Here is a 16,290-nt window from a genome sequence, read left to right on the forward strand (position 1 = left end):
ACAACGAGACAGCAGGCCCTAATCGTTTGCATAAGGATGGACCGAATGTGGGTGACCGCGTTAGCACATCTGCTCCTTGTGATGATTCTACCGAGATCTCATCAGTGGAAGAGATGGAATCGGAAGCCGACTTCAGGACATTCCATACCCGCTGGTTGAAAAGGAAGCTTCGCAGGACGTCATCAACGGCGGAGCCACAACCGGCGCTAGACAAAGGCAAGCGATGTTTCAGCGTCTTGTATGTACCCATGTCTACATCAGACAACCTGAACTCACTAAACAGACAGTCATTGACTAATTATTTCGAGCAAGTAGCACCTGCTCAAGTGAATGATTTCGCATTAATAGCAGGAAAAACATATTCTCAGTTGATGTGACAAACAAAAGCATTCTTGACAGACTGAAGGCCGTCACGCAGCTCGGAAGTATTTCAGTTCGCGCGTTTCTCGCTCACGGGAAAGGAACCACGACTGGCATGATAAATGATGTCGACGCTGACATCACAGACGCTGACCTGCAGAATCTTGTGACGTCGACAGTCAGAATCGTGACCATACATCGCTTCAGGCAGTCTCACTGCATCAAACTAGAATTTGATTCGGAGACTCTGCCCCCTAGCGTGAAGGTTGGATACGTGAGACTTTCCTTGCGCCCTTACGTGCCACGGCCTTTGAAGTGTCACAAGTGCTGCAAGTTGGGACACGTCAGCGCAGTGTGCAAAAGTGAGACAACTTGCCAGCGGTACGGTGGGTCTCATAAGGTGGAAAACTGCGATACTGCTGTTCCATTGAAATGCCCAAACTGCTCTGGTGCACATGAAGCAACATCGAAAGAGTACCCGAAGATCAAAGAAGAAATTCGCGTCCTGCGGAAGATGGTCAGAGACAACTCGACACACAGAGAGGCAGTAACGCCCATCCGCCGGCACAGACGTCGTCCAAAACGTAGGCACCAGCGAAAGCATAGTGGACATAGAAGTGATGCATCACCATCAGCAACAGCTGAACATACACGTGAGCATTATCAGGCCGCTACACTCATGTTGTACGCACCACGTCCCAGGGATGCAGAAAGTGGACCAACTCCCGCGTTGCACGCCGGTGCTTCAGATACTGAGTGGCCTTCGCTACCGACCGGAGCAATGCAAAAGACCACATCATGGGCGGCAACTTCAAAGAGGGCGGAAAATTATAGGCAAGCAATGAGAAGAGGCAAACTATGCTGAAGTATCTACTAAAATCTATTCGTGCGATTCTCAACGAGCTACACACACCAGGAGCGAAAACAGCAGTGCAGATCCTCAACGTGCTATACCCGCTACTGGTGACCCTTCCATAAACAATATGGCGAATTTCTTCGATGAACGTGTGCGCACCTCTGCTATATAGCAGTGGAACGCACGAGGTTTGCAAAGCGGATTGTCTGACTTTCGACAACGGATGTTTAAATACAAATTTCCGTTGGTTGTAATATGTGAGCCGAATATGATGTCGTCGTTTCGTATTTCCGGATACGTCACTTTGTGGTCACGTGATGATTGAAATGCGAGCAAAGTAATTATATGCGTACGTCAAGATTTAACGTACGTGAGACATGCCGTGGCTCCTCGTGCTTCTAACGACTATATTTGCCTATCTATAATGCACAAGCGACGTTCATTATCAGTCATTGGTTGATACATTCCTCCAAGAAGCCACGTGGACTGTTCCCATCTCTTGTCTGTGCTCCAAGCTTGCCCTGGACCACATGTTGGGGATTTTATTGCACATCATCCAATGTGGGGTTCTGCCTCAATGAACACCCGCAGTAGTGACATTGCCGATTTTGTGCTCAATCAGGGCCAGATGTCCATTAACGATGGCTCACCTACTTACCTCCGTGGCGCATCGTACAGCAGCTGTCTAGACGTATGTTTTGTGAGCAGTAGTCTCTTACCTACCACCTATTGGTTTGTAGACGTTGAAACACATGGAAGTGACCATCTCGATACATATATACAGCTAAAAGGATTCCGTCGTTCGACTCCCGGCCTGTGAAAAGCGTAGCCTGGCCAGGATTCCAAGCTTCTGTAAATGCTCAGTGCGGGAACATTCAATCTATATCTGACATAGAAAGCCTAATTGCATCAGCCTTAACAACGCATACGAAACTTGTGAATGTGTCGCTGCCAATATTACAACTTGACGCATAATATGAATACCTTCCTGCAATCTGTCGCCGGGCAGACAGAATATACTGGAGGACGAAATCACCATCTGACCTATCTACAGAATGCCAAGCACAATGACATGTATTCCGACACCTCGATAAGCTCGATAGACAACGGTGAAGGGTATTTTGTAGCTCTCTTGATCCCAGAAAACCCCTGTCTCGAATATGGCAAACTGTCCGAAGCCTTCAGACGCCCACTCAACGGTTGTTCCCTTTCCGATCTTTGGCTCTAAAGCAAGGTCGACCTGAAGTAGAGGTTGCAGAAGATTACTGCCAGTTACTCGTAGGTATGTTCTCCTCATCGATATCACCTTCGTATTTAGCCTCACCGCCATCCAGTGATGATCGCCTCGACTTACCATTCACAATGCACGAACTCGACGCTGCGATTTCCACGTCTCGACGGTCGTCCGCACCAGTGCCTGAAGGAATTACTTATTTGGCTCTATATCACCTCAGCCAGGAAGCAAGGCAGGCTCTCTTCTCCTTCTACAACTCTACGTGGGAAACAGCGACAGTCCCAGAGATTTGGAAGTGCAACCGCATAGTAGCCTTACTGAAACCAGGCAAGTGTTCACACGAGTTGTCTTCTTATAGACCCATTGCCCTAGCCAGTTGCATCGGTAAGGTGATGGAACGCATGGTGCTGGCAAGATTGGAATGGCTGCTTGGAGAATAGTGTCGGCTTACCAGATTTGATAAATGGCTTCCGTAGAGGTCGATCATCTATAGACAGTGTTGTAGATCTAGTTTCCTTTGTTAAAAAGGAAAGACAACGTCGGAGATTGGTAGAGGCCATTTTCTTAGATATAAAGGGCGCGTACGAGAGCGTCTACCATGAGGCCATTCTGGACGCACTTGAAGACATCGGCGTAGGTGGCTGACTACACGCATGGATAGGGAGCTATCTCAGAGGACGTACCATTTTTATGTCGACATCCGACGGTGACATGGCGAAACACCTCGTAAGCCGTGGTGTTCCGCAAGGCGCCGTCCTGATCCCCATGCTTTTTAACATAGCACTCATTGGCCTTGAAGCTGAGCTTCCCAACGTTGTGAAAATCAGTGCGTATGCGGACGACATATGCATATGGGCATCTGGAGCAACGCGACCACAACTGCGAGCAAGGCTACAACAAGGCACATCAATAACATCTAAGTACTTACGTCGTCAGGGCCTGGAACTTTCAATAGCAAAATGTGCTGCATGGCATTTATGAAGAAATCAATGTCGCGGTACCCAATCTTCGCTCACGGAGCAGTGATTCCCGTGGTCAAGCACCACCGCTATTTAGGGGTCGTCATTGATCGCAACCTGTCGTGGTCAAAGCATGTGAGTGTGCTGCGAAACAAACTAATCTGTTTTGTGTATGTTCTTCGTGTTATAGCAGGACTGAGATGGGGCCCTTCGGAGAAAAGTCTTCTGCAGTTATACAAGGCATTGTTTGTGGGCTATATAAGGTACAGCTCACCTGTGCTTTCCAGCATGCGGGTAACGTGCCTTCGTACTTTAGAGAGCCTTCAGGCACGAGCACTGAGAATATGCCTTAGCCTGCCACGGTGCACGTCGACCTCTGGCACTATAGAGGAGTCACGCACCTACCCTATACAGGTTTACACGTCCTGCGAGCCTCTTCGAGTGCACCTTGCTCTGCTGACCCGACATGCACAGCACCCGTTGTCTTCGCTACAAGTGGACCGACCAGGCTGTACCTATTCGCGATGCCTCGATAAGCATAGGCACATGATCCCTTCAGGCTTTGCACCTGCCGTAATCCCTGCACTGCCTCCATGAACATTGACTAAACCGCTGGTGTGCCTTCACATACGTGGAATTTCGTATAAGTCGCGTGTTTTTTATATTGCCCTCAAGCAACTCACTTTGGCACATTTTGATGACCGATACAGCGACTCTGTGCACAGTTACACTGATGGATCCGTAACTTCATTCGCCTCAGCTGCAGCCTTCGTGATCCCTCAACTCAGTATTTCCGACAGTACAAATTAGATCATAGGTCATCTTCGACAGCTGCAGAACTTGTTGCTATACAAGAAGCCATAAAATTTGTGAACGACCAAGCACCGCGTAAATGGACGATTCTGTCTGATTCAAAATCAGCGCTTCAAGCTATTCATTCTTGCTCAAGAAGAGGCCACTTTTACGAGTTAACGTTAGAAATCGTCCAAGAATTTGACCTAACACACAGTAGCGGTCACTTGATTACACTCCAATGAATTCCTGTACACTGCGGCATAGTTGGCAACGAAACAGCCGATAGCGAAGCAAGAGCGGCAACATACAACGCTCCTATGTAAGTCAAAGTACCGTACTCGTGAGGTGACGTCCACACATTGTTGAGATCACTCATGCGCGAATGCGCTGCCACTTACTGGTCGCTACCAGATCACCGGAACAAGCGCCTGCGGGAAACAGACCCCGGTATGACTTTTCGTCTTCCGAATAAAATCAGCCAAAGACATGCTAATATACTGCACTGAATTCGCCTAGGCGTCGCCTTCACTCGCCACTACACCCACCTAATCGGCCGTGCGGGCAGCCCGAATTGTGAATGCTGTCAAGTGCGCGAAATGATAGCTCATATATTTTGTGACTGTGCATTATACGTGGCGCAAAGAAAAATGCTAACTGCAACGTTGGCAAGCATTGGACGAACACCATTAAGTGAAAGCCACATATTGTCAGCAATGAACGACCAAACAGTGTCAAAAACTGCTACAAAGGCTGTTCTAGACTTTATAAAAAGCACTGGTATAGAAACTAGACTGTAGGGTACTATGCTAAGTGGCTACTGTACATACGCACCACCTCTTCTTGTCCCCATCATCACCCTTCATCCCTCTTTCCTTCCCATTTCCCTTATCACCTGTGTAAAATAGCAGGTTAGAGCGAACTAGCTCAGGCCGACCTCTCTGCCTTCCAATAAATTTTCTCTCTCTCTCTGGTGAACTACACAACGGCACAATTTTCGCTTGCAATCTAGAGCTTTTGTTTACATAGATAGTGCTTTGTCAATGAAGCTGCCTTCTAAAGTCGAGTGCGTAATTTAAGTAGAGACATACCTTACGTACATACACAGATGAAATCGGCATAAACGGAAAGTCGTACGCTGCTTGGCTGTTTCCCAACTGGTTCAATGAGTGTTAGGCTGAATAACTTGTTGCTTAGCCCCCCACCTTACGGAAATACTCGGCTACCGTAATACACAGGATTCGGGCCATTCTCTCTTTACACGCAAACTGGTCTATTCTCTAAGTAGTTGTAAACCCACACATAGATCTTGCCACCAATTCCTACTTTGTCTGATACGCTGAGAATGGTTTCGCGGGTGATAGTGTCATAAGCTTATATAACGTGAACAAAGCAGCAGATAATCATTGTCAGGCCTTCTGATGTTCTACATGTGTCATCAAGTCAACTGCTTTGTAGAATAATGAGCGGCCTGGTCTGAACCTAGACATGCTATCTGGATATATTTCGTAGGACTCTAAGTACTAGTCCAGCCACACTAGAATTATTCTCTCCATACCTTCTCCCACACAGCTCGCGAAGGCAATCAGGTGGTAGGAGGAAATGTCTAAAGGTGCCTGTCGGCATTGAATGTTATATCAGGTGACTTGACAACTGTTCCTGTGGAACGGTACCAGTTTGCCAGGAGTCATTATATAGCAACAAGAGTGCGTTCCGGGCTTAATCTCCTATGTGACACAGAGTGCTGCAGGTGACGCCGTCTCGTCCTGGTGCCGAAGAACGTCTACATATGAAAGCGCAACATTTACTTCTACTGAATATAGACTCTTCTTTCGGGGATCACGTGAAGATAAAGAACAGTCAGGCGTCCTGGTCCCTGTTGAATTTGACCCACAGGTGAACCTTCATATAAACGATTCTCTCGACGTCAGTCTCCTTATAGCGTAAGTGAAGTGGCAGAAATTTCAATAGGTAGCGCTAACCAACTTTGACGCACGAAGACTGAAGCACGAAGACTCCGGATTCTTTTCTAGATTAGCAACATAGGCATTCTTGGATCCACAGACTGTTAAATTATTATTCAACGTCGCTTATTTATCTTATTTAGGTGTCGCTGTATTTTATTTCGTGTGTATTTGTCCAATCTCAAATCATCGAAGGGCTTCGTGTGTCGATAAAGTCGTCCTTCACAAAGACGGACCACTCAAAGTTTTTTGAGTTCAATGTTCATATCGGTGCGTGTTGAGCTCTCCAAATGCGAACGTAACGTGTGGTGGACTGAATGGCACTCCTTATTGCGTCGCCAGGTGGAAGGGTGAACCGCCAACACACTCTTCTATGATAAACTTGTATTTTTGAGAATCGGTGCACTTGATGGCTCTGGAGGACATGAGGCTTGCACAAATGTCTCTCTTGAGTTAGGTCGTGATGTGGTCACTACCCCTTGTCTGAAAATCCGAAAACTAGGGCACTTTTCTGGCGAACAATCAATGCACGAAAGTGAGGTACAGGCTACTACTTTATGCGGATCCTTGTAGTTAAGTAGGCCTGCCATTATTCACGAGGCTAACTTTTCAATCAGAAGCGAATCACACCAACTGCCTACTTAAGGAAGTTCATACGTTTCTAACCTTAGGTTCCCTTTCACTGCAGAGAAGGTCATAATAAAGACAGCCTTCAAATGTCTAATTTTTCTCAATTGTGCCATGTGGTATAAGCATCCACTTGTAGCCTGTATAACATATTTTAATGGCACTTCACAAGTGTATGACGACACCGAGCATGAATGTTAAGTAACGATAGAAGTTGAGCCACATGCACTCCATTTATGCAACGGTATATCAACTCTCAATATGTAAGATGGACGAGCTGCTTTTTAGAGCCGACTTCAAAACTAATTCCTGGCACCTATTTGAAGATTCATCAAGTATCTAGCATGCTCTACATAGAGCTTCAATTGTTGGGATAAATCAGAAAAGCTTTGATGAACACGCTCCAGCGAATTTTTCGATAATGTGGTTTTATGCGATGAGCTCTCATTTTAAGGGCTAATATGATCCTGCTTCATTCTTTATGAAAAGGTAATGTACTGGGAAGTAATTAGCACCGGGATGGTTTGGTTTATATAAGCTTTACTTTAAATATACGATGCATCGTAGCCCGCCTTCTTCGCAATTAGGGGGACCTTGTCGCACGCAAAACTACCGACGTCAACGTATGTCGGTGCCTTGGAGCACAAGGCATCCTAATTTAGGCGTCCTTGGTGGCACTGGGGTGCACCAAAAGGCTTCCGTTATCCAGGCTTCGTAAAACTGATTGCACGTGTTAAAAGAATTATTAAAATTGTTGTAGGCACAAACTTCGGGGCTTCGCATTAAAGTATTTACTCTTGTATTTATACGTATCTCTGTGTTCAAGCCTCCCAGCAAATGAATACTTTCACCGGATTGATCGCTATTGTATTTGGAAATCATGTTATCTTAGAAACAGATATTGTGAATAACGACGAAATAAACTCCTGCAGTAATTTAGGGTTTTACGTAAGAGAAACAGCGGTACTTGCCAAAATTTCATTCAAAAATAAACAGTGCCAAGCACTCTCAGGAGTTTAGGTAAAGCAAATTCGTGAAAATTATGGCCCTAGCTATAGATCTTCATCATTTTGCGAAACAGGCACTTATTACGCGTCTGCGAGACCGTGTGTGCACCTATGCAAGCGAGCACATCGCTAGTGATGTGGCTAAGACTGGCACTGGTTGAGCCCTTTCATCTTAAGTCAGAAATTTCACGTAATCAAGTTTATTTTCTCTCTCTTTCTTAGACAACTCTTTTGCTGTGAATTTGGCTGAAAGTCGCCCCAAGTGATTTTACAATTATTACACAGGAAATATTTATAGGTTACGACGCAATTACTTGCCCAACATGAGGAATGTCCATTCAACTTCTTTTCTCTATATATAATTTTAACAAGCACTTGCATCGCTGTGTATAACAGTTAACTACCACACAGAATGCCTCAGCGGGAATCTGGATTGATGTTTGGTTTTTTCTCGGTGCGACAACAGAGTTTTCACCCCCACCCCCCTTGCAATGCATCTCCGTGCCTTCTCCCAATGTTGACATCCTTTAGGCATGGAACTACTCCGTTGATGTAAGCAGTGCCATCGATACGTCGGGTAAACTCTAATGAGTACACTACAACTTTGTTGACACGAAAGTCAGTTACACTCGCACTGCTTTCCTCTAAGTCAAACAAAGCACCCAACTCTCTCTAGGACATTAAACAATTAAATCAGGCCAGTTGGTATGAATCCATCTTGGTAGGAAGCACAGCACTAGTACACGGAACACATGACACAAGCGCTAGCTTCAGCTTAACGTTTGTTGCGAATGTCACAACATATATATGGGGTGAAAGAGAAAAAGTATAAGGCAGAACAGTAAAAAGCACACGTGCAGTGCCGTACATATCATTGCTTCACATATCAATATTTTCTATTCAGTGGCGAATCTGTCGCTTGAGATTGTTACAGTTTTGTTTGTGACTCAAAAGAGATATCTAGCACTGCCACCAATAAAACCTCATGTGTTAAATGTTATGTCCGACGTTCCTTATTTCAAAAGCTCAGGTAGCCCTAGGACCAAACTTTTGGGCAGATAAGAGCTGTACATTTTTGCGTTGCCTTATAGCTATTTCCTTAGAATAATGAAGATAACGGTGATGGTATGGAAAAAAGCATTACTCGGTTCATTCGGTTGGTAACTCTGACGACACAATTTCAATACCGTTTGAAATATCTGGTATCTAAGCTTGCCGCTCAAACACTGAGAACAATGACTACACCTTTGCAGTTCGACCCAGACCAGTTACCGTACTTGGCCAGTGGTTTCAGGCAGCTGGTAAGTAGAAACATACGATTTTTCTATTACCAGCACAATCACAGACGTAAAAAAATAAACTTACTTTGATTTACAAAACAGAAATAAGCAATAATAATATGATGAATTATTTCACAAGCATATGCACCTCTATGAGCGCGATGCACGCTGGCTGAGCTGGCACCTCTAAAATACAGCGCATTGTCCTAGTGCATCATTTGCTTCTTTTTTTATTGAAAGCTGCAAACCATAATTCCATATATAGGTTCAGGCAGAGTGTGGGCAAAAACAAAAAAACACGCACACAGGATATAATAATATTGTTATTACAGTTTGAACATATCACAATGTGATGGAAGCCAACAAATAAACATTTATGTCTATTGCGGTGTGAGAGAAAAAAATTGGCACCGAAGCACTTTCTACAATCCGTTAAACAGCAAAATCTGAAATATACGGCTGCGGTGTTTATTAGTGGGTTGAACCCCACGCTGCACTGAAGCCATTCACAACTACTTGGTGCAAGTTCGTGGTTATGTTTGCGGTTAGGATCGTGTTTGGCTTGGGTTTATCACCGTGTTTATCCTAAATGCCACTCAGAGGTGTCGCAGCTGAAGCTAAAGTGTCGCTGCATATACTCCCGGCGAATGCGCTTCCCCAATCATTACGTTCATGCTGCTGTGCCCCCAACACCACCTCTTCGGCGGCCGTTGTTGAGAGCTTTGACCTCGTGAGCTAACTCGGTGGCATAGTTTGTACGGTTTATTCGCCGCCAGCACTTGCATTTTCTCTGATGATTTAGCGGGACCTCGAAGGCCACCGAATAATCGGTCCGCAGCTGCTGCCGGCACTCAGTGTCCCGAGCTATTTTTCGCTCGGACAGCAGCATCAGCCCAGCAAATGTTAGCTCTCTCCCGTTTCCACTGTCAGCATTCTTTTGCAGCTTCCCGCTGTTTGAGAGCTCCTAGAATCAGTGGCTTATCTATACAGAAGCTTTCAGTAGAAACTTCTGCGCGCGTGCTCAGCCCCGTGATTGAGCACAAAGTGGTGTGCGTGCTTGGGTATAACACTGGCAACAAAAGTGATAGCACAGCCAATGGAGGCCACTCGTGACAGCGATGCCGAATGTTTTCTCTTTGTTTCTCCTAGCCCTATATTGTTTTCGAAATGTGTAGTTTCTTTCGGGAGGATGATGCCCTGTATGTCTTGGAAGCTGGGTGAAGCTATCAAAGCTAAGGTGAAGGATTAGATGTTCCTTTCCCGATTGTAAAACACGTCAAAAAAGTGTAAACGTGAGGTTTTCTCATTTCAAGACATAAATTGCGATTTTCTTGCATTTCATTAATGGAAAAGTTTTGTTAGTTATCAACAAGAAAAATTGCAATGAACAGGAGAACCAAGCAAAGTATATAGATACTCGTAATAATTATTATGAACAAATGAAGAAATTAAGTTCGGCGAAAGGATAACTTGCCGCTGGAAAGGTGTGAACTTGGACATTTTTATTATAGTGCCCAGAGGTTCGACCAACTGAGCTACTATCATGGTCATCCCCCAGTTAAGTTCATGGGCTGCATATATTTAGTTCATTTATTTATTGCTTGAATTACAATACTGCCAGTCTCTCGTCGAGGCCATATCAGGTGGGCGTATCATTTTACATAAATGCAGGTTTCCATACATCGGGCGTAAAACAAATACAGCAGTTTTTTTGTGCAATTACAACAAGCTATTGCGCTAACCTGAAACTCCCGGGAACGAAAGTCTGTAACCCCGAAATATGATTAGGTTATGCAAGAGAAATATGTGGCAAACTACATCAACTGCAGAGTTACCTGACTAAAAATTAAATGTGCATTTAAACTTAACAGTGTTCGCCAGCGCCGCTCGTATTCATAATGCGAGTGTGGCGTCGGCATTTGTGTATGTGCCGGCATCTTTGTTTGTAAGCGAAAAACCATAATCTTGTCCATGAACCAAAAATCTAGAATGATGCAAGTAAAATCAATAAATTGTTGGTTCCGAGAGAGGTGAAAGCCTGGGCTGTCTCTGTGGCAACCAGGTGTTTTTTACACAGCCATAAGTCTTTATCCCCTCTTACACAGATTTATTACAAACGCGGGTCACGTAAACGCATAGCGTACCAAATACCTAAAGCCGCTTCAACAAAAATACAATAGGCATAAGAAAACACGTACAATACAAAATTGTGTCTAAAAGAGTATTCGAGCAGTCCACTGCATGAACTTTCCATATTGCTCAGGCTAAAGCTGCAGTTACTTGTAAAAGCCTTTTAGCTGCACAATCATTTGTACCATCTAGGATCGCGATGATGCCACTGGTTCCGCATGCCTGTATTTCCACACCAAATCTGCTTGGAAATACAGTGAAGAGAATTTCCTCTGCTAGGAAATGCAGTGAAAATAACATTCGCGTTTTGAGAACACACGAGTCTTGTATACAGGCTTCAAAATACAGCATGTAATATTGCTCACAGTAATATTGCCTGGGGAAGCCCGCATTGGCATCGGGTGTCAGAACAGGGGCTTATCAGAACTACGTTGTGGTTCAAAGCCGGACAGCTATAACAAAATGCGCACACGTTGCAGTGCGTATTCGCTCAAGACGACTACGTAGATGATGCATTGGAAGTTCAAAAACAACGCACGCGCATTACTTTAGGTTTAGAGGGCACTACCCATTACACAGGACGCAGCTACGTGTGACAGCTTCACTTACACAAGCGACCTTCAACTTTATTGATTGCATTGTAGTAATCCGACGTTTACATTTCTCGAGTAACATCATACAACAAAAACTATGCACTAAGTGGTCGAAGTACGAATTAGGGGCGGAATATCGTTTTCTCGTTTACACTCCAAAAGGCGATCGTTAAAGGCCAACTCCGGGAACTTTTAGGTGTCTATATATCTAAAAGGAACTCACTGGCTACGTTAATTTGCACATGTGCAACTGGCAGTCATGCTAAACGAGAACCTGGACTACGGATTATCAGATTTCCTAGGGTAACTTTTTATTCATTTGCATAACGTGCGGTCAACTCGCACTAACGAACAATGCTAACTAAAACTTTCTTGTGCACTTTTATTGCAGCAGTTAGGTGACATGTGTACTTCCACGAGTCAATGTGCACGTGGAGGATGCTGCTTGAGAAAGCGCATGGGTATGCCCACGTGTCAGCCACCTGCGAAAATTGGACGAAAGTGTAGCCCACTTGTCTACCGCAATATTTATTTCGGTCACTGCCACTGCATACCTGCCGGTAAAGTATGTTTTTTTACAAGTTCCAGCCAACCTTTTTTCTTTCACACTACCAAAGTTTTTTTTTCAGTTTTTTATTTCTTGAAATTTCAATGTTCACCTCATCTACGTAGCAGAACTGGCATATCAGTAAGTGCACCCGTTACTCGAATAGGCTAAAATATGACTTTCTTTTGTATACGGCGAGCTGAACATATTGGAATTGTTACAAAAATATTAGCACTTCAAAATGATGATACAGGTTTTCACAGCTTCCCCTTACCAACTGAACTATCGCTGCCGTGGAAACTAAAGGCATCTTTCAAGCAAAATAAATTTCAATGGATGAAACCCTAATTTGACTAGTTGCACTTAGCAAAATGTGAACTTAGCTTTCCAATATTTATTACTGTAGCGTTGAAAATGTAAAATTTCATTATTCAGGCGCCTGTAACCAATGTGATCACAGATTTTGTGACTAACAGCATACGCACGTGACCGACCAACACTGATTTTTCTTTTTATAGGACACTTTTGCAATATGACATTTACTGGTGAGATTCTGTTGTGCCTTTAGCCTAATACTAACAGTGACACTGATGTTGTAGAAGTGGTCTTAACCTTCTTAAAAAAACTGGACTACATGAATGGCTTTAACATTTTCCAGTTTAAAAGAGCAGTATATACTCACGTCTCTGGCCCACCATTATCTTCCATTATTCTTATGCTTCCAGTCTTCACTCACGTGGTGTCGAGTAGCAGGCTATAGAGAATGCTATCACTCAGGCTGACCTTTTTGTCTTTCTTTAAGTAAACCTGTCGTTCCCTCTATATCCATAAATATTACAGCGAAAACTGTTATGAGATCAAAACTCGGACTGCTACAGCCGCCACCGCAGATATGCGTAACCACATCGCACAAGATCAAGAAAAAAAACTTCGTGCCTGTGACACAGTGGGGCTCAAATCTACATGCACTGGCTACCAGCCCAGTATTTTACTACTGAGCCCCTCCGGCGCTTAGGACTTGTTGGCGCACTTGCCTTAGGCAGGCTTGATGTCGGGAAAGCAATCATGTGAAGACGGCTTATAAAGCGTTTTAAAACAGCGAGAGAACAACCAGTCGTCGCACAAAGGCAATAGCATAACGAGTGGCTCATCCAAGGTGCGAATCCATTAGAAAAGCTTTTTTTTTGTTCTCTTGATAACTTTGGTGCACAACCATTTCAGCCATAATTCTTCATCGTCGTCAGCCATTGCCTGAACAATGGGCACAAAGTTCTTTGCAAGTGTTTAGCGAATACCACGCTTCTCCGAAGAATGACGAAAATTATCATAGCGAATGCTGGCCTACTACGCAAAAAAGTTTGTTATTAGTGCCGTAGTGGGTGTGAAGCACGTGTGCTTACAGCAGTTACCCATTGAGGGTTTTCAAACAGCTCTGAAAGCACGCTTTCAAGCTTTCGCTATGACTGTGCGGTGCCTTCCACGAAAGCCTGGCGTTATTTTTTTTTTCTGACAGCCACAATGAACCTTGCCTGCTGCCGCGACTGCCCCTCTACAGCGTGAAACACTGCTCCTAATGCCTCTCCTTTTGAGCATTTTGCAGTGTTCTTATCTCCCTCAACACTTTCCAGCCACTACATCCGAGCAGCGTTTTGCGATGCTCGGCTGTAACACTAATATATAAGGGTGTTTTTACGCAATACAGCCTCTTAAATAAAAGGTTTCTTTGTTAGGCACTTGTCGTCTTCCCAGCCAACTTTCAGGTCAAGGCGGAAACATTTTGCCACACTAGTTAGATCACTCAGAAATTGTTTTCAAGCAAAAAGAATTGAATTACCCTTTTTTATGAATTGTAGTCACGTTGTTTGTATGGCGACGTTGTTCTACCTCACAAACTATGGTCAGCATAGCCTTTAGAAAACGAAAGTTTCGCGTGTGTTTTCGGAGACCACGGTGCCGGAGAAACCAAAACAAACGCAATGAATGCGCCTGAAGGGCGTTCCCTGTGTTGCGTCACGGGCGAGCTTTACTTGACGTAGTTAGAATGACGACGCGTCGCGCGAGAACTTCGCCGCTATGGGATGTAGTGTCATCGTAGCAGAGCATCTTGACCAGTGGTCTATTATGCGCGATGTGCATTCGTTATCTTAATTTTTGTCTTTTTACCATCTAAAAGGTGCAAGTCTGGAATATTAGGCCATAAGCCTATCATCTCTAATACTCGTGGTAGACATTGTTAGGTACCCTGGTATGATGTCAGCCGTGGCGTCTCTCCTTCCTTTTTTGAAAAAAAAATTATTACTGGAGCAATGGGAGTAAGTTCCATGAAGCCCAGAAGGAGCCACCCCTCACAATACCTTGGTGGGCTCCTCACTACAAGAGTACACTGGCAACCGCCACAAATTATGCTCTATCAAGGGCCCTCTTTCTCGCCAGGTAGGAGTAGCAGAGCAGGGTCACCTCCCAGTCCTCCAGGGTGGGGTTTGGGTTTTATAAAATATCATCATCAAACGCCAGAAGAACAAAAAAGAAGACTGCTGCCTGGAGCAAGTGCGTTCTACTTCACTTCTTCCAATAAACCGTATTCGTTCGAAGCAGTTCCTGGCCTCGGTCTTCTTAATAGTTTTGGGTAAAATTCAGAGTTTATTGGTATGCCAACACCATGAGGAAAATGTCTAAAGATGTCAGGGCACAGCGCGGCTTTTTTACTCTACAGGCAGGATCCATGTGTTTAAGTACGGCCGGGCACAGCAGTGTATGAATGTAAAGGTGAAGCTGTGTGCGCTCCTGTGCTTTTGTGATTTACACGGCAAGACAAAGAAGCGCTTCAACGCCGAGGGCGTCTGCACGATGCGCTAAGTGTGATATTACAAAGGTGCGCGTAATCGAAACAGATTAGTCTCGCATCTCACTGTGATTACGAGAATTAAAGTTTGCGCTCGATGCAGCACTGGGACCACCCTTGCGGCGCACTCGGTGCTTGAGCTTCTATTCCTCCGGGACCACGGCCTGAAAATTCGACAATGGATCTCTGAAACCCTGCGTGATATTTTAAATTTGAAAAAAACTAGGATGGCCTTTATATGTGCCGTAGGACTTCTTCGCCATCTAAACAAAGTTCCTATAATTCATAGTAAGAAGTTAACTCAAATATTTGTGTAAAGAATCAATACCGAGTTATTTATTTAGTGGCAAAAGCTATCTGCCTCGGTCAATACATTGGCTGCGAAGACAAATTCAGCTTTTTAAAGAAAAAGATTCTAAATAGCACCCTATATATATATATATATATATATATATATATATATATATATATATATATATATATATATATATATATATATATATGATGTTACGGGAGAATAACTTTACTTTATAAAACGAGGAATAAACTCGGTGGTGGACAAGATGGCGCCCAGTTGGCTCACAGATCTGACAACATCGTCCTCCTCTTTGTCTTCTTCGTCGTTCTCATCCTACCGTTACATGATTTCCCCGGCGGCTGGAGCACCGACCCGGTGCTAATCAGGAGGCACTGGAGTAATACGGTTTGAGTCGCGTAACATGCACTACGTCAGTGTGAGGGTGAAGGATGGCGGGGTCCGTAGGGGTGATTTCGTATGTGACGTCAGTTACTTGGCGTAAGATACGGTAGGGACCTGAATAGCGTGGGAGTAACTTCTCCGAAAGTCCAACGCGGCGCGAGGGGAACCATAACAGAACGAGATCTCCGGGTGTGAAGTGGACGTCACGATGGCGGGCGTCGTATACGCTCTTCTGATTGTCCTGGGAGTCCAGTAAGCGTCGTCGAGCAACTTGGCGTGCCGCTTGGGCCTTCATTATTGCATCACGAGCGTACTGAGACTTGTCATTTAGTCCGGCCGGCAGGAGGGTGTCGAAAGGTAGCGCAGGGTCACGGCCGAACAACAGAAAAAAAGGAGAGA

At 44.6% G+C, this 16,290-nt stretch overlaps 1 protein-coding gene across 2 annotated transcripts in view; it reads left to right on the plus strand.

Annotated features, from left to right (window-relative positions):
* The window catches only part of LOC142765423 (uncharacterized), a 33,506-nt gene that overhangs the window by 3,891 nt on the left and 13,325 nt on the right, over nt 1-16,290 (plus strand). For both annotated transcript variants that reach the window (XM_075866413.1, XM_075866414.1), the window contains exons 2-3: nt 9,053-9,100; nt 12,194-12,362. In XM_075866413.1, the coding sequence (XP_075722528.1) occupies nt 9,053-9,100; nt 12,194-12,362 (217 nt within the window). The remainder of the gene's footprint in view (nt 1-9,052; nt 9,101-12,193; nt 12,363-16,290) is intronic.

This window comes from Rhipicephalus microplus, chromosome 6 (assembly GCF_043290135.1).
Source record: "Rhipicephalus microplus isolate Deutch F79 chromosome 6, USDA_Rmic, whole genome shotgun sequence".
Lineage (NCBI taxonomy): Eukaryota > Metazoa > Arthropoda > Arachnida > Ixodida > Ixodidae > Rhipicephalus > Rhipicephalus microplus.